A 21671-nucleotide genomic window follows, 5' to 3' on the forward strand; every position below is an offset into this window, starting at 1 on the left:
CCAGCTGTAGTGAACAAACCTTCCCAAGGTCTGTTACACATCATAGATATTGTGGTTCATGGGAAAGGCTAGTTTGAAAAAAAGTGTAGGCACTGTGGGTGCCTCACTGCGTTCGGACAGCATTCATTGAGCGTTCGAGAGGAAATGAGGTTTGAAAAAGCATTCGAGGAGAGCATTCATAGAGGTGTATAATAGTTATAGTTGTCTAATGGATGCAAACTAGCACTGGTGTATGCATATGTTTGCTGAGAAAAAGGAAAACTATAACTATGTACCCACAAATATATATAAATATATATATATGTATATGTATATATGCATGGGAAAAGAAACAAACAGAAACCCATGGAAAGAAAGAAAGAAAGGTGCCACAGGGGCAGAGAGGACAGTGCCACAGAGATCATGGCCAAGTCCATTGCCACACTTCAGCAGCAATTTCCAGTCTCCTATGCATGAGAATAAAATAAAAAAAATAAAATGTCATGCATAGGACAAAAGCCTGCCAAAGCCTGATGTTGTGTTTCAGCCTCAGGCTGGACAAAGCCCAGTGCCATGTTTCAGCATCAAACTGAACACAGCCCAGTGCCACATTTCGACAATCAATTCTCACCAGCCAACATCATCCTATGCATAGGAATAAATCCTACCATATGGTGAGTGTCGGATGTAGAGTTGTCTAGAGAGTGCTTGAGCATGCTGTGTCGATTGCCAGAGATGCCTAAGTTGCATAGAAAACTATTCTACAATCCTTTGTCTTATTTGTTTCAATAATGTAGGTGCTCTAGCTTATGTAATTTAATCTCCCCTTCTTCCCCATGCCTCCACCAACATTTCCCAGCCTCCACCAACATTTCCCAGCCTCCACCAACATTTCCCATGCCTCCATATCCAGGTTGGATCAATTATTCTGACAGTGAGAACAAGTGGTGGTGAGGGCTCTGCACTTACAGAAGGGTATGTGTCTGCAGCTCAGTCTATGCATTAACCCTTACTGATAATGTACTTGATGGAACAATCTGTCAATGTTTCTGCAGTTGGAGCATAATCAAGAGGTCATTCTCAGAGTTGGTGATCCTGAAGGGTCTGTTCGCCTCCCAGTCACCATCTGCTTTAACAGGCTCGAAGTCTCTGTAAGTTTGGTACTTAATCAAACCAAACACAGCAGCATAAGATCCTATCAGTCATCTGACACCCATTTACCAGTGAAAGTACAGTGACTTGGCCAGTGAGGTGGTCAATGCATTTTTGACCACCCCCTTCTCCAACCTTTTCTATTAAAGCAACCTGGCTTCCATAATCCACATAGGTTTACCTTGTTTACCATTGGTGATGTACCAGATATTTAACTACATCTAATCAGGATGCAGCAGTCGCCTGCAAAGTGGGTGGGGTGCCCAATGCTCAGCACCCTGACCATCACAACTTCTGAAAGGAAGTCACATGAATGTTGACAGTCTGGAGGAGCAAGAGGAAGCAGGTGGTAAGCGACCTTATTTATATGCTATGACTACTGATGAATTTCTTTGTATAGCTCATCTAAAGCATTGATGAGTGCTGGAACCTCGTTGTTCTTGGCCATGCCCTTTTTACAGCACCTTGCTGTCCTGGCATGTTTCTTTCATTTAAGCAACATCACAGTAGCTGATGTATTTTACTTGTAGAGGTATTCAACTTACCGAGTCAGCTCTCCTTTGTCCCCAAAGGATGAGAACTTTTGGAAGGTGACAGCAAAAGAAATTTTCAAGCTCAGCAAACTTGGAGAAAAGGAGAGGTGAGTTGAATTAGTGCAAGTGCCTACATCAACTGACATCAATTAAACAATATAGGAGGGAGGTGTTGGAATTCATCTTTCAAGAAGATTCAGGGCTGCCAACACTGGGATAACCAGTGTACACCACCTTGCAGGCCTACAAAAAGAGTTCATGGAGTGGCAAGCCATGAACTGAAGTTGGATGGTGCCCATGTGGAAGAAGGGCAAGGAGGGAGGAAATGGGGGATATGGGAGTGAGGATGGGGAGGAGTTTGGCCAGGGTCACAATGTCAGTTCTTCAGCTCTAGGATGGGAGAAGATGATGAGGAGGATGGTGAGGAGGATGGCAAGTAAGGGGGTGGTGCGGGCTTGATTGGTGCTTGGGGGATGAAATAGAGAATTTTGTATATAGGCTCTAAATGGATATGCAATTACTATCCATTGCAGTATTTCAGTCCATGCATGTATTAAAATATAATATATATATATGTATATATATATATATATATACATATACATATTAATTATATAATTATATATATATATAGTGAATCAAGAATGCATCAGATTAACCTCAGAAAAGAGTCAGATTGACCTCAAGAAAACAGTCATAGCTGATGTTTGGTTGAGAGTCAGATTGACATCAGATTCGTATTTGGTCAAGATGACCTCAAACAATTGTCTTTATTTGATATCAGTTTGACATCGGAATCAATTGACATCAAATTGATGTCAGATTCAGTCAGCAATGTAGAAAACTTGTAATATCAAAACAAATAAAGACAAATGATTGTAGAATAGTTTCCATGCAACTTAGACATCTCTGGCAATCGACACAGCATGCTCAAGCTCTCTCTAGACAACTCTACATCTGACAATTGCTAACCACAGTCCATAGGCAGTCGAGATCATTAGATCATTTGACTGAAAGTTGGCTTCATTGAACAGATGAAGGAAGAGATAGTCAGGGCAGGCAGCTCAATAGAAATCGGCGAGCTGGTGATCACTCAGGTAAGACATAGTGCCATGGAGGCGACTGTGGTGGAGAATCACTGCATTGTCAAATTTTCTCTATGTGTCAGGAGAGATTTCATTGAGGGAGAGGTGGAAGAGGGTCCAGGACTCAGGCAATTCCCTGTTCGATGGCATGGCTTTAGCCTTGAAGGCTGCGGCCCAGGCCTCCCATGTGGTCCCCTCTTCCTCCATCCAGCGACCATCTCTTTTGACCCAGCCAGCAAGTCCAGCACAGTCGATTGGATTGTTCACGACTTCTATCAGCGTAACTCACCTATGCGCGTCCAGTTCCAGATCATCTGACTGTCAGGAGCCTGCATGAAGTAGAAGAGATAAGAGATCATAGGAGAGAGTTACATAATAAAGGAAGCAAGATTGTTTCAGATAAGAAGGTCCAGCTGGACCTCCAGTTGGACCTCTGAGAAAAGAACTGGACATCCAGCTGGACCTCCGATAGAAGAACTGGACCTCCCACTGGACCTCAAGGGATATAAATAGATTTCTGTAGAAGTATATAAAGGGGAGCTCTGTCCTCGATCTTGATCTTCTTCCCCTCGAAGATCAATATTTCATAACTTAAGTTACTTTGTGAAAAGGTCTTCGAGCTCTCAGTGCTCGCTCTCGTCTTACCTTGCACCACCTTCGACATAAACTTACCCCACTAGTATATAGGCTAAGCTTGCCTGATCTTCGCAAGCGAATATACCTTCGTCCTATACCATATGCCAACAGACAAGTGTCCAGGGGTATATCATACATATATCTCATTGCTTAGTTAAACTATGGCTTTCCATCTCGTCTCCAAGGCCGGACCTTGTTGGGGATGAGTCGTAACACCTGCTCTTTCTGTTCTGTGTGGTCTATGCTAACAAGAATGGCAGCAGTTGGACCATCTGCTGTACATATTTTGCATCAAAAGCACTTTGCATTTTTCATGTTTCACTTTTTGCATTTTTTTTGTTTCATTTGTAGCATTTTCATGTTTTTACAAAAGTGAACAACCACCACATGGTAGGCCTCATTTAACAACAATCAAACTAGGCTCTTCTTCAATGCTTCAAATGCATGATTTTAAGACTCATAACATGCTAAAGATCTTACACATACCACCCTCGACTTATTTTTACTTATTTTTATATCAGACTCCATTCATCTCAATAATCACCAATCATGCCCCCCTAAAAGACAGAACGAGAACGATAGCCAAGTGCTTGAGCCAGGACAGAAGAAGCAATGAAACTTCAACAAGCAATGGGAAGCAGATACTGACAATGATGGCATCTTGGCAGAGGAGCATGTTGCTGAATGCTTGGGAACCATTGCTGAGGATGGAAGGCTCCCCAGCTTTCATAACTGGAAAACTGGTCATGGGAAGAAGGGATTTTGGCTGAGGAAGTGCATGGTCCTTGATAAGGCAGAGAAGCTTTCGAAATTCCATATGGTTGACACTTGTGGCTGAAACCCTCATCTGGTACCCCATGGATGCTTGCAATGCAAGCAACAGCATCCCTATTATGAAGTTGACCATACTTCCCAGATGATTAATAAGGTAACGAGATGTCTTGAGAGCATGATACTGAGTGGACAAACTGGTCTTGAGCTGCTTTTAAAGACATGTCTCTGTCAAGGTCACTCATGTCATGAAACAAATTCACTAATTCCTATGGGCTTGTTCTGGGCTCTGTCATCATTCCTTGAGCCCCCGCCCTGAAATTAGGTCTCCCTTTGCTTCCCTTACAGAAATAAAAATAGTATGAACTGCATTTTGTCTATCATTCAAAGACTCATTTCATACTGCGCCAGTAAATCCTACTCTAGAGCTCTTTGCACTTGCTGCAGCATGGCCAAAACTTTCTCCTCCTCCAATCGCCGTCCTACAAGCTGAAATCCGATAGGTGCACCTCGCCATTCTTCTGGATCAGAATCTTTATCAAATGCCATAATGTCAGTCCAAGGCAGAAAGAAAGTCTGTTTCCACTTACATAAGGCTTGTACCACTTTATCCAAGTCACTCCTTGGAGTAAAATCTCTCAATGGCAAGTCAATGCTTGGATCTTGGAACAGGCCGCTCGGAAATGAACCTGTAGATAGTTGGAAAAGAGGTTGAAAGTTGGCATAGGTATGTTCAAACACTCCCCATTTGGAATTGGGTAGATCTGCCCCATGAGGTCGAGCAAGAAATGGGGCTGCAGGACTAGGCAAGTTGTAAATGAAAGGGTCAATCATGAAAATATATTTCTGCCCAGGATGATGGTAGACTTACATGATCAAACCATCAATGATCCGTCCACAGCCTGACCAACAGGCACTATCTTGCCAGTGATCCAAGAACTGCCTGGCACACAGATCTCGTTCATGCTGATTTTTCCATGTCTGACTGACAGTTGGGGGTATAAAATCGGATTCTGGGGTCATGCGGAGTAGTTGGGCTACTTCAGGGATCATGGGTTCCCCTGAGGCAGCAACTCGATGACGAACTATATGTTCTATTGTCAGCAAACATTCACATAACAAGATAACTTTCTGACTAGTGTGAAATACAGAACTAACTTTCTTCCCCACCATCAGCAGTCCAGAAATCTAGCATCAATCGACCAGCGTCTTTGGCAAGTGGGCCTTGCCACTCTACAACGTGGTGCCCAGCTTTTCGTAATTTCTCAATAACATGTTTGAGGGCTCGTTGGATTGGAGGATGCGGCGTCACCTTCAATCACAATTCAGTATCCGATAGGTCTCTTTTCGGGCGGAACGCTTCTCTGTTAGTCAATCAGTTCCACTTACGAGTTCGTCGCCGTTAATGTAAGCAAAACAACAAGGTACCTCGGCCAGTGCATCACTTGGCTTCTTCCACTCGAGTGGGATTACATCTGGGTCCTTGTTCCATGGCTTTGAGGCCATGTAGGCGGACATGAGCAATTCGAGGTCATGTGGTGACTGACCCATTGGCCCCAGAACGCATCGGACGGCCTCTTGGCCGAGGAATGTGTCAGCCAAGCCGCGATACGATACTCGTCCTGGAGAGGGTCGCAGACCGTATAGGTTAGTCGACCTAAATCATGTTTAACATACACCGTACGATAATAAACAAAACAAGGAAGCGGGCTATAAACTTACGCTGAGGGTAACCGGATGCTTCCGCCGATATCTGTCCCCCAGCCTACTGGACTTCCACGGAAGGCAAGAAGAGCTGCTTCACCGCCGCTGCTGCCCCCCGGGGTAAGAGACCTGTTCCACGGGTTGAGCGATCGTCCAAATAAATGGTTAACGGTTTCGCCCATCATAAGTGTATGACCCAGATTGGTTTTCACGAATGGAATTGCTCCTGCAGCTCGTACTGAAGTGAGAGATCAGACAGAGGCGTCCAATTCGAAGGAGTCTGCTTACATGACGCAATCATGACACCATCATTCTTGGCTTTACTCCCCACCCAAGCAGAGTAGCCCATGGTTGTGTCGAGACCTTCTACGTCGCAAGAATCCTTGGTGGTGCTGTAAGCGTCCTTCTGAGCTAACATGGCCGCCAGGCACTCACTTTACATGAGATTGGAAGGCCATGCAGTGGACCGATCGTCTTTCCCTCTCGAGCGAGGTATTCGTCAAGTTCATCTGCCTGAGCAAACGAGGCCTCGAAATTTACCTCGGTAATGCTGCACCATCATGAGCTAATCTCGACCAGAACTGAACAAGCGGCGTACTTACGGATTCAGCAACTGGTGGGCAATAGTGGTTCGATGGGCAAAAGCTTCAGTCACTTCCCTCGACGTCCATTGGCGGCTGGCGATTTTGCTCAAGATCTCAGAAACCCCCGCTTCGGTGATCTCGATTTCCCTATCCGAGAGCCAACCTAGAGTTCTAGGTAAATTCTGCACGTTGAGGACATCGCTTGGTGGTAGTTGATTTGAAGGGATGAGCCACTTGGATGGCAGCCTTGATTCCCTTTCTCTGCGTTTTGTCTCGACGGCTTCTTCCCATAACATGCTCGGTAGGTCGTTGAGGACATTACTGGTTTCTTGCCAGGGCGTAAGCTTATAATGGAGCAGATGGAGTTTGCTGAGGGATCCATATCAGGGGTGTCGATGGACTCACCCGGTGACTCGCCCGTCACCTAGATTATTACGTAAACTAAAGTTTAAGGGATTGTTGACAGGAGGCCGGCCCGGTTGGTGAGCTGTCATGAGCAATAAGGGTTGTTCGGGTTGAAACCCTAAATGATTCAGGCGATAACAGATTGGACAGATACAGGTCATGAGACTTGCATCTGGGTGATGTTTTGCGACTATCCTTCTCTTCCAACCCTTCAAAGCCTCTTCCCACAAGATGAGCGCCTCTACCTCCTCGACTGGCTTGACATCCCCCCAACAAGATACGAAAGATGCAAATGCAATCCGCCGTACCCAACGGGCTCCTACTAGCTGTATACAATGTAAGTGCGCCCGCTGCCATGCATTGTACAGGGGTCACCCCTGACCTTTGATCTTTAGGTACCAAACGCAAGATACGGTGTTCGAGAACAGTGCCATGTAGCCAATGTGTGGGACGAGCAGAAGGGCATCGCTGTCGTAGAGAGCTTGTTTTAGTCAAGGGGAAAGAACTGCGGGGAGGGCAAGACGAATTAAAAGAAGATAGGCCTATATCGGTGGAGCAGTTACTAGCGGAAAACCGTGAGCTCCGTCGGCAGTTGGCAGAACAGAAGTATCGACAGTCTAGCGACGCATTGGCAAGTACAGGGTATGATCGGTCCATAGCTCGGACATTTGTCTCCAGTCATGAAGTTGAAGGCGTATCGGGGGACACCGTAAATGATTTAGAGAAGATGGCGGCAGTGATGTTATTGCTGGAAATAGGGAGAAGCCGGGAAGGGAATGCCGATACTTTTGGTGAGTAGATTGCATCAATCATTTCCCCAGAAGATGCCCACCTAACACGTTTAGAATTTGCCAAGCTACAACAGCCTCAGCCTTGGTCTTTCCCTCGTCTGTTTACCGCTTCATCACTACCTACTCTTCCGTCAACCTTCCTTAGCACTCGCCTTGTCACTTTCGCGGTCGAAGCTCTCGGCTTCCTTCATGGGACTATACATGGCCCATCTTTCCTTCAAGAGCACAGCAAATTTATAGAAGAAAAGGATAGTCAAGGTATTTTATTTATGGGTACAGCATGGTTGGGTTTCTATTTCAGCCAACTAACACTGGCGCTGCATCATCTGCCAGCCCTAACAACTGACGCTTGGGGCATCTGTAGTAAGCTCTCTCTTTCCTTTTTCATCGTACATCGTACTCGAGCTCTGTCGTGCTTATTATGACTCTTACAGATCCCAAATCACTGGCACAACTTTGGTTCAATACATCGCTTCAACTGTTATGGTCCTCCGATTTCATGGTATCCCCGGATATTATGTCACTCCATACGATCTGCGCCCTGTCATGCGTGTTTTACGCCTATGGGTGAGTCCAACTCTCGACAAAGTTTTCCAAAAACCAGAGAGTCTCGACTTATCCTCACCTCACAGCCCCCCAGTTTTTGGAAGCATCTTAACCGCTGCTGGTGTACGTCTAGCTCAGACATTACAGATTAATCAAATCCACGATGAAACCTTGTGTAAATCAGCTGAAAAAACGGACCCTTGCCGTGTACATGGTGTAGCTGCTATTCATATTGGGGGGTGTCCGGATATGCTTGATAGAGAGATTCGGAGAAGATTGTGGTGGTTCCTTTTGTATCGCGATTGGTGAGTGTTGTAGATTGTTTGGATGGCCTTTGTTCCTCTGCCTGGACTATCCCGACTGAAGCATCTCTCAGGCTTTCATTACCTGCGGGGTTCCCATATATCGTGGCAGCGGAATCGTTACAATCTCCTGATCCACTCAACCTATCAGACCACCATCTCGTATCCCATGGTCCAGTCGTGGTGCCCCCCGTTTGGGTACCTACAACAGCTTCTTTTCATCTGGCCAGAACGCGCATTGCACGATTAACGCACCAGTTCTTCATTGCCTACCGTTCACTTGAGCGGCACGATCCGAAACGCTATGAAGTGGTTCGAAGCACTGATTCTAGTTTTGCAAGACTTTTCGAGGATATGCCTTTCTTCAATCCTGGCGGTGATGGACAAAATTCATCTTCCCCTGAAGTTGCTTCTTGGTTACCGTTTGCACGTCATTTGGTATTAAGCTTGGTTGCGCATAAGAGACTTCTCCTCTTCAGAGATCATTTTGCCATGGCGTGAGTGTGTGACTGTTATTCACCATGCTGTCGAGCTGAGACATCTCTCAATTCTTCAGGTTTAGCAACTCGGCCTACGGTGAAGCGAGAGATATGTGTGTGGCCAGAGCTTTGGAGATCCTTGATATCCGGCGAGCCTATCCCCAACCTTCTTATCTCATCCCGTAAGCTCATCGCCTCTTTTACGAACTCCTGATATACTTGGCTGAATATTTTCCCTTAAGGGAAATGTCATCTCATTGGGCCGCAGCAGCCAATGTACTAGCTTTAGACTTAGTTTACACGCCGTCTTCCAGACAATGGAGCCCAGAGAACAGGGCGCTTCGCATCGCCGATGTGAGGGAGCTACTTTCAGTCCTCAAGATAAATGAGTCTTGTGATAGCCATACTTCAAAGATTGTTGTTCAGGTAGAGACATTGTTCGCCCTTGACCAATGTTTGAGAGGAGGGAATTATGATGAAAATGCATCATCGGCTTTGTTTGCCAGCCAGCCGGTCCTTTTGCCTCCTGAGGAGGAACAGGGAATATTCCCTCAGTTCTTGACTGATGATATCTCGTTTGGTGAGTGCGGTCTTGATTTGCAAAGGAAAATGTTAAAGCTACCCTAGCAAACATATTCAACGAACTGAGACATGATTTGCGGAATGGAGCCGAAACTAACGGTCTATGGTGATGTACATATACAAGTATGCATGCGAGTTGTATTGCAGCATGAAATCAATTATCAGATATCACTTCAAAAGCAAGTTGGTGCCTAGTACGGTTTGACACCTGCGAGCTTAAGCCTAGCATAACACATCAGTATCGACTGTCTATGACGATTGTTCGCGCATATGCGTCACCCACAATTTGTCGGTCTGTTCGGGTTCGTCGAATGGTTCATAGTGCGTATATGGGCACTGCTCGCCATCGCGCAACACAACGGACGTCTTGGGAGAAAGGAATGTACATGGCCAATGAGTCTATTCCCAGAGAGTGTGTGAGCATGGGAGAGTGTTACAGAACCTGAAGAGAACATACGGTCATCTTGCGTTCTTTGAAGAGCTGCTGCTTGATCTTCAGTTGCTCGGGGATACAAGTAGTCGCAGGAGCGTAACATGTGTCTGGAAAGGGAGTTTTCCCTCAGCGAGATCCATAATGAGTCAGCTTGAAAAAAAAAAGCACTCACAAACAGCACATCGGTCCACTTCGCCGAGCGGTGGTATGTTATAATGAGCAGTACGAGAGTCCCACAGGACTAAGTCTCCAGGCTCCATCTCAGGTTTGATCCATTCACATCCGTTTTCGTAGAACCATTCGAGGATGGGCTCAGTAAAACCGAACTGCAAACGAAGTTAGCAAAGAGTTGACACATAGTATAGGGAAATCCCATAGGTTAGAAAGAGATGATCACTCACAAAGTCAGACTCTTGAATGTCTTTGGGAAGTCGGAAACCGTCCGTACCGTTCCAGACTTTGGTGAAATACTCGTCATTAAGCTTGTGGCTGTTCTTTAAAACCCTCAAGCCGCCATCCTTGGGTCCCTGTACAGATTGGATTAGCAAACATGCCCTTGTACAATGGGATATGGCTCAAGTACGTTGTAGTTGAGGTTGACGAGGCCTTGAACGCAGACGCAACCCCTCTTCTCCGGATCCTGGTCAACGTGCCACCTGTGGAGTTCTTTAGTTCAAAGTATATCTGTGAAGTGACGGAGAAAGGAATTGCTGACTGACCAAGCAGGTTGGTTTGGGTCTTGCATATCACCCGGCAAAGAGAGGTTAGCGCCATCAAAGCTAACCAAGAGCTCGTCCGTTCCCCAAAGCTTGGTGAATGCGTCCAGAATACCTTGCTCTTGTCGAACTTCCCAGACGAATGCTTCATGACCTACGGAATGATGGAACTAGAGGGGAGTCGAAAACTTTTATTAACCACTGACAAGAGCAAGTCGTTGAGTCAAACTCACCATACCACCCTTCCTTACAACGGGGATCTTCTCGGGTACCCAAGTCGATGTATCTTTCTGGTCAAAGCCCATTCCCCATTTCTCAATCCAGTCAAAGAAACTCTGCCGGTATCCCAAAGCCCGCTCCTTGGGGACGACTCCTTTGAGGATGACGAAGCCATCTCGAGCGAGATCGTCTCTCCAGTCTCCAAAATGCTGGTCGAGATTGATGGTAAGCGGAGCCGCAGCCGCAGGCTGACTGTCGGACTTCAGATTCAAGGATCCTACATTGTCACCTTGAAGCTTAAGAGTCGGCTGGGTCTGAGTGATGGAAGTCATGTTTAGTGCGCTTTGTGTGGTAGAAGGCCTTATCGACAATGACGGGAGATTATGAAGGATATATACGTCCTTGATGACGGCTGACCTAACGGAGCGGTTTCCTTGAAGGTCATGTGATCGGCTAGGGGATTGTATTGCGCCGAGATGGAGTATGAGATGGAAGATAAGGAGGAGAACGAGAGAAATAGATTTGAATCATGCCGTGGACGAGATAAGCCAGTCGGACGAGCTGACGGGTGAGTTGTGAGCCATCGGGAATCGGTACATCGGGAATCAGTCACATGCAGTATGTGCCTGAAATGGCCCTCAACTCCGAGTGAGTCGCCGGGCGTGTTATCAAGTTATCATTGTCTCGTGATAAGAACGAACGCCTGAACATAAATAGTGTCCAATCATGCGCAATATATTAGTATAGTATAGAAGCAAAGCCTTTCCTCTTTTCTTCTTCTGGTTCTGTAGAATCAGCCGACACATATCTATCAACCATTAGTTGCCATGGCTCCAGGTCACAGCGTATCAAGCAAGTTCGCTTTTGCCCAATATCAGAACAATGCCCATCCACAATGGTGGAAAGATCCTGGGATGCGACGAGGCAACCTTGTTATCCTGCTTTACATGGTAGCTCAGGCGACAGGTGGCTATGACAAAAGTCTCATCAACAACTTGCAAAGTATACCTACCTGGGAAGCCGGTAAGTTTCAGGCAATAGAATTATGACTATCACTCGGTATACTGATACTACACAATGTCGACCGAAGTCGTGGGTCACCCTACTGGATCCGCGTTAGGTGTTGTCACCGCCATGCTGTCCATCGGTGTCATAGTTGTAAGGGTTTTTTTACGCGATTTTGGTGGTCAAAAGTCAACGCTCATACTGGCTTCTTCGCAGGGTTCACCTTTTTTTGGCTGGCTAAGTGATTGGAAAGGCCGGAAAATTACCATGTTTATCGGGTCCTGTATCATGTACGCCAATATAGAAGTTCTAAAATGATCGCTCATGTGGGTTCAGGCTTGTCGGTGCTATTCTACAAGCTGCAGCGACCAACAGAGACTTTTTCATTGGGTATGTCCACTCCTGCTATGGGTAGCAACATTCGCTGACTGACGGTTAAATTAGTGGACGATTCTTGATTGGTTTCGGTGTCGCCGGCACCTTATGTTCAGGCCCGCTTTTAGCCTCTGAAATTGTAAGTAGGCTTCTAAGATAAAAAGTGGCTTATATCTCTTTTCAGGCACACCCTCGTCAGCGTAGTGTCGTCGCGTCATTCTATAACACATTCTGGTATGTGGGTAGTATTATCTGGTGAGTAAAACAGCTTCCATTCTTTTACCTTGTCCATCAACTAAGCCTACCGTGGTTATCAGCGCTTGGTTATCTTTTGGAACTGCCTATCTTTCCAATGACTGGGCATGGAGGATCCCCTGCATTGGGTGAGTGTGTTTTGTAACTTAGAAGCGGTGCATGCTTGTCGTTAATCATTTAAATCATTCCCAGACAAGCTGTGCCCGCACTCATCCTTGTTTGTATCGGTCTGTGGCTTCCAGAAAGCCCCCGTTATTTAGGTAGGTTTGCATTCCATCAGATATGCAGGGTTGAATGCTAATGTCGGCATTATAGTGAAAAAGAATCGTTCAGATGAAGCTCTGGCTATTTTGGCTCGCTACCACGCCAATGGCGACCAGTCGGATCCTTTGGTACAATTCGAATTACAAGAAATCAAACAGACTCTCGATGCTGAGGCTATGTACGAGACTAAAGGATGGATCAAGCCATGGCTCGACCTCGTTTCTACCCGTCCGAACCGGTACAGGATGTTTATCATTACCATTATGGTCATCGGTATTGACTGGTGTGGAACATCGATTACTTCCTACTATGTAAGAGACAGCTTTTTAGCTCTTGGCCCCAATGCTTACAATGCCGGAACTGCATCATTGATGACAGCTATCCACTATTCTGTCTTCCGTAGGCATTACATCTGCAACCCAACAGTGAGTACTCTAATCTCTCCGACTGCCTACCTGCATCTCAGTAACTCACTTTCTTCTCTAGAACTGGTATTGTACGTATAACATGTCTATGGACACGGATTTTGGGTCTAAAATCTAACTTGAATTGTGGTAGAATGGGGGCCTTCAAGTCTTCAACTGGCTTACTTCCGTCTCCGGTGCCATGCTCGTTGAACGCCTTGGCCGTCGGGCCCTTTGGCTGACCAGTTTTGGAGGAATGCTTGCAGTTAACGTTCCATTCGGAGCCTGCAGCGCGTATGTCCACCTTAAAATATCCCATTGCTTCATAAAGGAACTGAGACGTATCCGCTTTCTAGGTTATACGCTAAGCGCGGTGATTTAGCAGCTGGCCGAGCTGTGGTTGCCTTGGTTTTCCTTTATAACGGGTTTTACAACATTGGCTGTAACCCTTTGCCATACGCGTTAGTATACTATTGTAGAGCAATTGCATTTTCGCTGAACTCGCTGACTGTCATTTAGTTATGCTGTCGAGATCTTGCCTTACAATATCCGTGCCAAGGGGTTGGCGTTTGAGGTTGCTTTTGACGCTTCCCAAGGTGTTTTGGGGCAATGGACAAATCCTATCGCTATGGATGCTCTGGAATGGAAATTCTATTTCGTCTATACCGCATTGTAAGTATTTTGAAACCGTCCACATAAATAAAGCACCGGCTGACCCTGCCCTTTAGCCTTGTGCTCATCGTGCTCGCCGTCTACTTTACATTCCCCGAAACTAAAGGTAGGTGAAAGCTAATACAATTTATTTCCGGTCATGTCGACGCTGACTGTTTCAGGTCTCACTCTTGAGGAGATTAAGGAAGTCTTTGGAGATGGAGACTCGGTGAATCCCGCCGTACCAGACGACTATGACCCCGCCGAGGCAAAGAACGACGATGCCAAGGTCGACATCAAGGATGTACCTGTACCAGTTACTAGATAAAGATGAATTTTGCAGGTAGAGAGGTCAACAAAAATTGATGCTCCACATTCTCTTCTCTTATTTTCATGATCTGGGTCCTGGTAGTGATTGTTGTCACTTTTTTGTAGGAAGCGTGTTCTGATACGCTGGTTTGTTATCATTCTCATGAAATTTATGCTATGATATATAGTGCTATATGTTGCGACACTCGAAATATGCACAATAACTGTGTCATCTGAAGCGCATAAGAATGTGACAAATCAGCACCACTTTATACCCTTTCAAAAGTTAACTCAGCGGATTACCTGACTGATTGGCGAAAGCTTGAATAGGAAACTAAAGTTAATCGATCACCCGTCACTGGTGGCAAATGATAGGCGACTGCCTTCTGGACAATAGATCGGCCCAAATAAAGGGATAGAAATAAATTCATGACTTGAGGTTGGTGTGATCTTGGCATGCATTGCTCATTAATAAGTTTGCATAGAACAGTCTAACAATCTACAATGGGGTGACTGTCTATTTTCCGTAGCAGGATTGCCGTCAGAAGGTAGGTAGAAAAGGCCGCATCATTGAATATCAGTCTCCCGAATTATTGTCTATTAGATTACATGGCGGGGAGCACAACTGAGAGTTTTTTCCCGTCAGTGATTATCACTTTAATTGTCATTCGACGCGAGGATAATAACGACAACTTACAGTCTGAAGTCTTGAAAGCCCACCACTGGCCATATTTGGCAGACTTGCCTCTATCTTCCTTGAGGCCCATCAAACCCCAACGTCCCTGTAAACTCATTCCAACGTACCCCACGCCTCCACCCTTGCCTGCCAAGTCCTCAGCCTCCACCCAGATAACCATCTCCTCAGGTTCAGGAATACTCTGTTCCTTATCTGTTTCCTCCTCACCGTCTTCATCCTCTGCGCTATCACGGTTGGTTTGGGTAGGGAGCGATTTTTTAAATGTTGGCTGTAAGGGGGATTTGATGGTGACAAATCGGTAACACTTGGAGATATAAGCAGGAGCACCGGCCTCAGCTGGCTGAGGAGGCAACACTGCGATGATGATACGGTTGGAGAACTCAATGTTTTGAATAAGGTGAATGTCATCGATTGAGAAGGGCTGGATAAGTGAATGCACAACGTTGATAGCTGTCCGTCAAGAAGGTTTTTGGGATCAGCAGATGTCTTTTGATGAAATAGGTACAAATCACTTACCATCTTCCTTGGTAGGCGGGTCAAGGCGCTTGTCAAGGACTGTGATACATTAGCTTTGGTTGACCGACGGAGACAATCTGCGACGTACTTTCATCAACAGTCCAACCGCCTGCTTCGTCAGAGTCTCCAGTTTTAGCTTCGTCAGGATCACCAGGCTTAATCTTCTCTTCAGAGGCTTTCAACTCCGTAGAGAGTGATCCCCATTGACTTTCCTTCTCAGGACCACCCGGTTCAGGCCCACTATGAGAACCTCCCCAAACAGCCCAACTGGCCCTATTCCAGCGTGTTCCTCGGACCAAAATGTTCTCCAATTCCCTGGCTCGGATGAGCTTTCCTGGACCGGATCGAGCAATAGCAGCAGCTTTCTTGAACGCCGAATGCAAGGCAGGTTCAGGGAAGACATTGTGGTGAGTCAAGAATGAGATGAAAGCAGCGGTCATGGCTGATGAGAAACACCTTTGTCAATTATTTTACAGCCGCCACGCAATGTAGATACTCACTAGCAAGCTTAAGAGCCGGTTCGAACTCCCTGAAAACATGAATCAATCATCCATATTACTACATTTCGGATCTCATACGACTCACCACGCTGTTTCGACTTCCTTCCTTGCAAAAGTCATGAACTGGCGGACGCTACTTTCGGGCTCTCTAAGCAAGACACAAGTTTCTTCTAGCCTAGGCGGCCTGTTACCGTACTGCCCGTATCGTTGAGAAGGGAGAAGTACTGGCGCGAGACCAGTCTCATATCGCCTACGCCTGCTGGCATATATTGTCGCGTTGGGTCCGCTTCCAGGCCAGTGACGTCCAATGAAAGTCGTTCGGATACCAAACAGGTCTCGGATCTGATGTCAAAAAACAGTCAGCAAGATGACTACCATCAATATTTATGGGTGTTTAACGAGCGTACAATGTCAAATAGGCGCTTGTTGTATTTATACTGCAATTCAGCATCGCGGGAACTGATGAAATCAGCTGTAGCGTGGATAACTGTACGTCCAATTGTCAGACTCTAATGTGATTATGAATGATAGCGAAATATATGACATACGGCGAGAGAAGGGGGGAGACGAACTATGGAGGGGAGATATTAGTTAGGAAAGAATACTGGGACTAAAAGCAGCTCACATTTCAAACCGGGTCCTGGAGGTGCCGGAAGGTTCATGCCAACCCGACAGAGGGTCCCCAATTTTCCAGCAGTCTTCCTCCTTCAAGCGTGATTCAGAGGCCTTTTTCGTCCTTGACCTCGTAGTTTGAGTAGCATTGGGATTCTCCTTCCGTCGATCATTGGCGGCCCGACGTTTCATTTTCTTGTGATTCTCACGCTCTTCGAAAGTATGGTTAAGACCGGTGTATGGGCGCTCCATCTCCACGAGAGGAAGACCTTGGTGGTCGTGAGGAGTAGCAAAATCTGCACATGAGGCCCATGCAGAAGCCTGACGTGAGCAAGATGATACGAATTCTGATAGACTACCAAACTCACTTTTGCCATCCTCTTCTCGATTCGCGGAAAATGGAGGAACCCAAGCGCCTTTGACGTCAGACTCCGAGAAAGCTATCAATAAAGCGCCAGATGGAAGTTTAGGAAATGGGGGGAAAGTTAGCTCGGGAGGACCTTCATCTTCGAGGCTATCCTCATCATCAGACGCTGGCCTGTCGTCGGCGACGATCCCAGAAGGATGGGGCATTTCGTCTAGGGACATGCTGGAGGTGTTGAAAGAGGTGTAGATATAACCATTATTCTCGTGAGGCTACCATTCTACTTCGAGGTTGACGCCGGTTGACGACCCCTCGATGCACAGTCGTTGTCGACGGAATCAAATGTAGTCACGTGACCCATGGACGTGACTGTTTTCTTATTTTACAGAGGACTGGGCTGTTCCTTCAGGGTCTCCGCAGAAAAGCGATAAACATTCGCCCCCGCACTTTCCTACACCCGCAGCTCTTTGCACATCGACTCATACTCATACTTCATTCATCCATATACCCACCACATCGCCCATGCCAAACATATCACGCAAACCTCCTCCGCGCTTCTACTCTCCTTCTCACTCCCCTTCGCCTTCACTTTATGCTCCCATACAATCACCCCCGGCCCCCTCTTATGACTACCACGCCAACCCCAGGACGTTGAATCCATTCTCCGACGCACGTGAAGTCGGTGGATATGCTCAACTCCAAGGGGAAGATCAAATGACTGGCGCACCTTTATACCAGCCTCCGTATGCTCCTCAACTACTCGTTGCTCAACCAACTCCTGTTTCTTCCCGCCTCCCGTTTTTCGAAGCTGCGCTTGCCCGCGCGCGCGGTATCCAAACGCCCAGCTTACCAGAAGCCCCGACTCCAGCTTATGCCCAACCTTTACCTTCCTACCTCCCGCCTCCCGACCCCAATCACCCTGATCTATCTGTTGGTTTGACTCAGGCCAATACAGTTCGCTACGCCATCAATCCAAGATCTCAGTTGAAGGAAGGATCCCGTTCGCCTTCACCGTTCATGGATGACAGTTTCGTTTACAATGATGCTGCTCACCTCTATAACGTTGAGCCGGACGTCGAAAAAGCTTTGCTCGGAAGTGGACTGGGTTATGAATCGGAGAAGCGTGTCGAATCTTCGATGGGCTTCAATGACAATGATGGCGACCTCTCAGTCCCTCAGTCGTTTGGTGGCCGACCTCCTTCATGGGAGCCGAGCGGCATATTGGATGAAAAAGGGGAAATGTCGACTACAAAGCATTTTGGGCCTGCACCTGCGGGTCGAGTCGGTCGGCGAGCGCACAACGCTGCAGGGTACCGCAGGATCAAACAATCAGCGACCCTCGATGAGAATGGTTTCTTTGCTATCGAGATGAACATCCCCACCCGACTGGCGCAATTTCTACCCATCAAGGGAGTTGAAGAGCAAAAGACTACAAGGTAGGGCAGCGACTTTTGCAAGCTTGAGACCCCGTCTATTCGCTGACTCACACATAGGTATACTGCGATTACCACCGACCCAGATGATGTCCCAGCAGCTGGCTTCCGTCTTCGCCAGAACATGACTTCTCCGCCCCGACAGACTGAACTTTTTATCGTGATCACTATGTACAATGAGAACGCCGAGCTCTTTTGTCGAACACTTTATGGTGTCATGAAGAATATAGCCCACCTATGTGGGCGTAAGAACTCAAGGGTCTGGGGCAAGGATGGTTGGCAAAAGGTGGGTGATCTTATATCTCCGCATATGTGTTTCAATATTGATGTCAAGGTATTCAGGTTGTCGTTTGCATTGTCGCGGACGGACGTAAGGCGGTTAACCCCCGCGTCCTCGATTGTTTAGCAGCTCTTGGAGTTTACCAAGAAGGTCAGGTTATCTTCAACAGTACAAAGCGCATTGCTGACATTTCGATACTTTGACAAATAGGCGCAATGACGAACACAGTAAAGGATCGACCGGTCACAGCGCATGTTTTCGAATACACGACCAGCTTTGCTCTTGACGGTGATTTACACTTCAAATATCCAGACAAAGGCATTGTCCCCTGCCAGATTATCTTCTGCATGAAAGAGAAAAATGTGAGCTTGGGGCTCCATCATGTATGCGTCATGTATTCGTAGCTGATTACTTCTTCTTTAGGCCAAAAAGATCAACTCCCATCGATGGTTTTTCAACGCCTTCGCGCCCTTGCTATCAGTATGTATCACTCATTCGTTCGACCCAATGAACGCATCACTGACCATGTATGTAGCCAAATGTCTGCATTCTTCTTGATGTGGGAACCCAGCCAGCTCCGAAATCCATCTATCATCTTTGGAAAGCATTTGATGTCAATTCTAATGTTGGTGGTGCCTGTGGAGAAATTGCGACCTTCAAGGGCAAAACTTGGAGGAGTTTATTGAACCCCCTTGGTAAGTCAGCAACCGCCGCACTAATATTCTACATGGTCAGCTAAACGCTGGTTTGTTGCCTACTAGTCGCGGCCCAAGCCTTTGAGTACAAGATGTGAGTACAACATGCAAATTTATTTGTGTCGAATCTGACGCTGATAATGACCATAGGTCCAACATCCTCGACAAACCTTTGGAGAGTCTCTTCGGATACTGCACTGTGTTGCCTGGTGCCTTCTCGGCTTACAGGGTGAGTTGCAACAGCTGAGCATCTTTAGTTTCCAGGACTCACAGCAGACGGTGATATGCAGTGGATCGCTTTGCAAAACAATGGGGATGGGAGAACGGGACCTTTGGCGAGTTATTTTGCTGGTGAACAGCTCAATACTGGAAAGGCAGACACATTCACTGGTAATATGTGAGTCAAAAATTGTAGAACTCAAGCGTTTTACTGACTGCCTCGTTCTTCATCAGGGTATGTTTCATAGCGGCGCTTGATGTTTCTTTTTGATTATCTTCTAATCAGCTGCTATAGTACCTGGCAGAAGATAGAATCCTGTGTTTCGAAATCGTGTAGGCACCACTTCACGGTAATAATACATGTCATTGTTGCTGATCCAACACGGCGTATAGGGCCAAACCCAAGGCCAACTGGGTGCTGAAATTCGTTAAGGCTGCTGTTGGAGAAACAGATTGCCCTGATACCATCCCAGAGTTTATTGCTCAAAGAAGAAGGTGAGTAATTCTTTTTATCGGGGAAAAAAGAAAAAGGGGGGGTATCTGACATTCTTCGTCTTCTAGATGGCTTAACGGTTCCTTCTTTGCAGCTGTGAGCGCCGCACGGATTTGGCATTGAGTTTCACGCTTACATATCTTCAGGTCTATGCGTTGATGCACACGAACCAAATTTGGCGATCCGACCATTCGTTCGCGAGAAAGTCAGCCCTGATGTTGGAATCAGTGTACAACTTTCTGAACCTGATATTCTCGTGGTTCGCTTTGGCAAACTTTTACATTTTCTTTGTGGGTACAGCCACTGTTGTATGTTTATACGGATACCCTAATAAGCAAAAAAAAAAAAAAAAAAAAAACAGGTCATCCTTACGAGCGCTTTGGAGGGCAGCGCTTTCAATGTCCCTCATATCGATGTGCTCAATACTATTGCACGAGTACGCTGTTTTCATCCGTATAAGACATTAGCTCATTCGATGTTAGTATGGTTACCTTGGTGCTTTGGTTGGTTGTTTCATCTTCGCAATGGGAAACAGGCCACAAGGGTATGTGTTCATTTCTCTGGACAAGAGGGACAGCCAGCCGACGCTTTTCATCTTTCTTCAGTTCGCCTTGGAAGTATAAAGCAGCAATCTACTTTTTCGCCCTTTTGACTACCTAGTGAGTCGTCACAAGTGGTGCTCAGGGGTCAAGGATAATCACTAAACGTTTTTTAACACAGTATGCTGGTCGCAGCAGTGCTTTGTACGGTACAGGCAATCAAAAATATAAACAGCCCAATTTTTGCCAAGATGGTAGTATCACTCATATCAACCTATGGTATTTATGTGATTTCCAGTTTCTTGGCCCTTGACCCTTGGTAAACTGGTCCCCTTCATCTCTTAAAGCTTCTCTGTGACTGACAATCTATAGGCACATCTTTACTTGCTTTATTCAATATGTTCTCTTCTCACCTAGTAAGTTTGATGAACCTTTTGTGAGATAGTTACTGATCTACTTCTCCTGAAGCTTATATCAATGTTGTGAGTCCTCTTTGCTCATTTAGGTATGCGTTACCATGTATTAATAAAATACTCTGCAGCTTAATGTTGTAAGTGTTGGGGTTGTTATTCTGAAAATGAACTATCGGCTAACCTATACAATCAGTATGCCTATTCCAACCTGTAAGTCAAGGTACAACTCTTCCTATTCTTCGCAGCTACTGACTGCATCATATAGTCACGACTTGTCATGGGGTACAAAAGGCTCTGATGCAACCCAGGCGTCGGATTTGGGTGCTGTTTCCGGAGTGGGAAAGCACGTCGAAGTGGAACTTGTAACTGCCCAGCAAGACATTGATATTGCCTATCAGGATGCTTTGGACAATATTAGATTAAGAGGATCAAAAGTTGACTCTGCTGAATCTGAGCCCAAAAAGGAGCAATCTGAACAAGCCCAGAAGGATACTTATGTGAGTGCTTTTGCTATCAACTTGTGAGTAGCAGCTAATGTGTTGCAGGCCAACTTTCGTACCAATGTAAGCATTGCCATCATGCTAGTACAAAAGAAAAGGGATGACGCCAAATCATAATAGTTACTTTTGGTCTGGTCGCTGTCAAACGCCCTTCTCGCAAGTGTTATCCTTACAGGCAACAATTCTGGAGCGTTTGACGAGGGTTCCGGCAGTTCAAAAGCCACAATATA

At 46.2% G+C, this 21671-nt stretch overlaps 6 protein-coding genes and 1 non-coding gene; 4 read left to right on the forward strand and 3 right to left on the reverse strand.

The window, feature by feature from the left end:
• The first annotated feature begins 907 nt into the window (after positions 1–907).
• On the forward strand, positions 908–2205 carry CNAG_13134. The gene is made up of 5 exons (XR_001046410.1): positions 908–954; positions 1035–1130; positions 1204–1480; positions 1532–1607; positions 1662–2205. It is a non-coding gene; the product is annotated as a hypothetical RNA (non-coding RNA).
• A 2282-nt stretch (positions 2206–4487) lies between these two features.
• CNAG_06482 (amidase) lies at positions 4488–6807 on the reverse strand. XM_012197957.1 has 9 exons: positions 6463–6807; positions 6296–6410; positions 6149–6242; positions 5879–6098; positions 5546–5813; positions 5315–5468; positions 5028–5241; positions 4747–4958; positions 4488–4689 (listed from the first exon to the last, which is right to left on the reverse strand). Exons 1-9 carry the CDS (start codon positions 6738–6740, stop codon positions 4574–4576), a joined length of 1671 nt encoding a protein of 556 aa, XP_012053347.1. The 5' UTR covers positions 6741–6807; the 3' UTR covers positions 4488–4573.
• Positions 6808–6955: 148 nt separating this feature from the next.
• Positions 6956–9718, forward strand: CNAG_06483 (hypothetical protein). Its single transcript, XM_012197958.1, has 9 exons — positions 6956–7186; positions 7245–7640; positions 7695–8003; positions 8075–8207; positions 8273–8491; positions 8563–8985; positions 9045–9149; positions 9210–9547; positions 9595–9718. The coding sequence occupies exons 1-9, from the start codon at positions 7081–7083 to the stop codon at positions 9657–9659; spliced, it is 2094 nt and encodes a 697-aa protein (XP_012053348.1). The 5' UTR covers positions 6956–7080; the 3' UTR covers positions 9660–9718.
• CNAG_06484 (hypothetical protein) lies at positions 9470–11479 on the reverse strand. XM_012197959.1 has 9 exons: positions 10932–11479; positions 10702–10868; positions 10566–10638; positions 10384–10509; positions 10155–10308; positions 10007–10089; positions 9833–9948; positions 9648–9771; positions 9470–9590 (listed from the first exon to the last, which is right to left on the reverse strand). Exons 1-8 carry the CDS (start codon positions 11247–11249, stop codon positions 9741–9743), a joined length of 1068 nt encoding a protein of 355 aa, XP_012053349.1. The 5' UTR covers positions 11250–11479; the 3' UTR covers positions 9470–9590; positions 9648–9740.
• A 135-nt stretch (positions 11480–11614) lies between these two features.
• Positions 11615–14416, forward strand: CNAG_06485 (hexose transporter protein). XM_012197960.1 has 16 exons: positions 11615–11940; positions 12008–12075; positions 12139–12212; positions 12259–12312; positions 12367–12436; positions 12482–12552; positions 12615–12680; positions 12745–12812; positions 12868–13127; positions 13195–13241; positions 13303–13312; positions 13375–13514; positions 13577–13681; positions 13740–13892; positions 13949–13998; positions 14054–14416. The coding sequence occupies exons 1-16, from the start codon at positions 11745–11747 to the stop codon at positions 14197–14199; spliced, it is 1578 nt and encodes a 525-aa protein (XP_012053350.1). The 5' UTR covers positions 11615–11744; the 3' UTR covers positions 14200–14416.
• Positions 14417–14619: 203 nt separating this feature from the next.
• Positions 14620–17140, reverse strand: CNAG_06486 (hypothetical protein). XM_012197961.1 has 10 exons: positions 16874–17140; positions 16519–16801; positions 16442–16464; positions 16301–16380; positions 15979–16235; positions 15894–15922; positions 15482–15835; positions 15394–15432; positions 14878–15327; positions 14620–14805 (listed from the first exon to the last, which is right to left on the reverse strand). The coding sequence occupies exons 1-10, from the start codon at positions 17091–17093 to the stop codon at positions 14786–14788; spliced, it is 1755 nt and encodes a 584-aa protein (XP_012053351.1). The 5' UTR covers positions 17094–17140; the 3' UTR covers positions 14620–14785.
• A 204-nt stretch (positions 17141–17344) lies between these two features.
• On the forward strand, positions 17345–21558 carry CNAG_06487 (chitin synthase; the record flags this gene model as incomplete). The annotated part of the gene is made up of 21 exons (XM_012197962.1): positions 17345–18305; positions 18363–18588; positions 18645–18732; positions 18793–18944; positions 19006–19062; positions 19118–19277; positions 19344–19371; positions 19428–19506; positions 19568–19674; positions 19792–19827; positions 19890–19991; positions 20058–20085; positions 20136–20279; positions 20351–20425; positions 20472–20533; positions 20595–20648; positions 20710–20847; positions 20901–20944; positions 20974–21010; positions 21207–21438; positions 21487–21558. The coding sequence occupies exons 1-21, from the start codon at positions 17392–17394 to the stop codon at positions 21556–21558; spliced, it is 2835 nt and encodes a 944-aa protein (XP_012053352.1). The 5' UTR covers positions 17345–17391.
• Positions 21559–21671: the final 113 nt, after the last annotated feature.

This window comes from Cryptococcus neoformans, chromosome 13 (genome assembly GCF_000149245.1).
Source record: "Cryptococcus neoformans var. grubii H99 chromosome 13, complete sequence".
Classification (NCBI taxonomy): Eukaryota; Fungi; Basidiomycota; class Tremellomycetes; order Tremellales; family Cryptococcaceae; genus Cryptococcus; species Cryptococcus neoformans.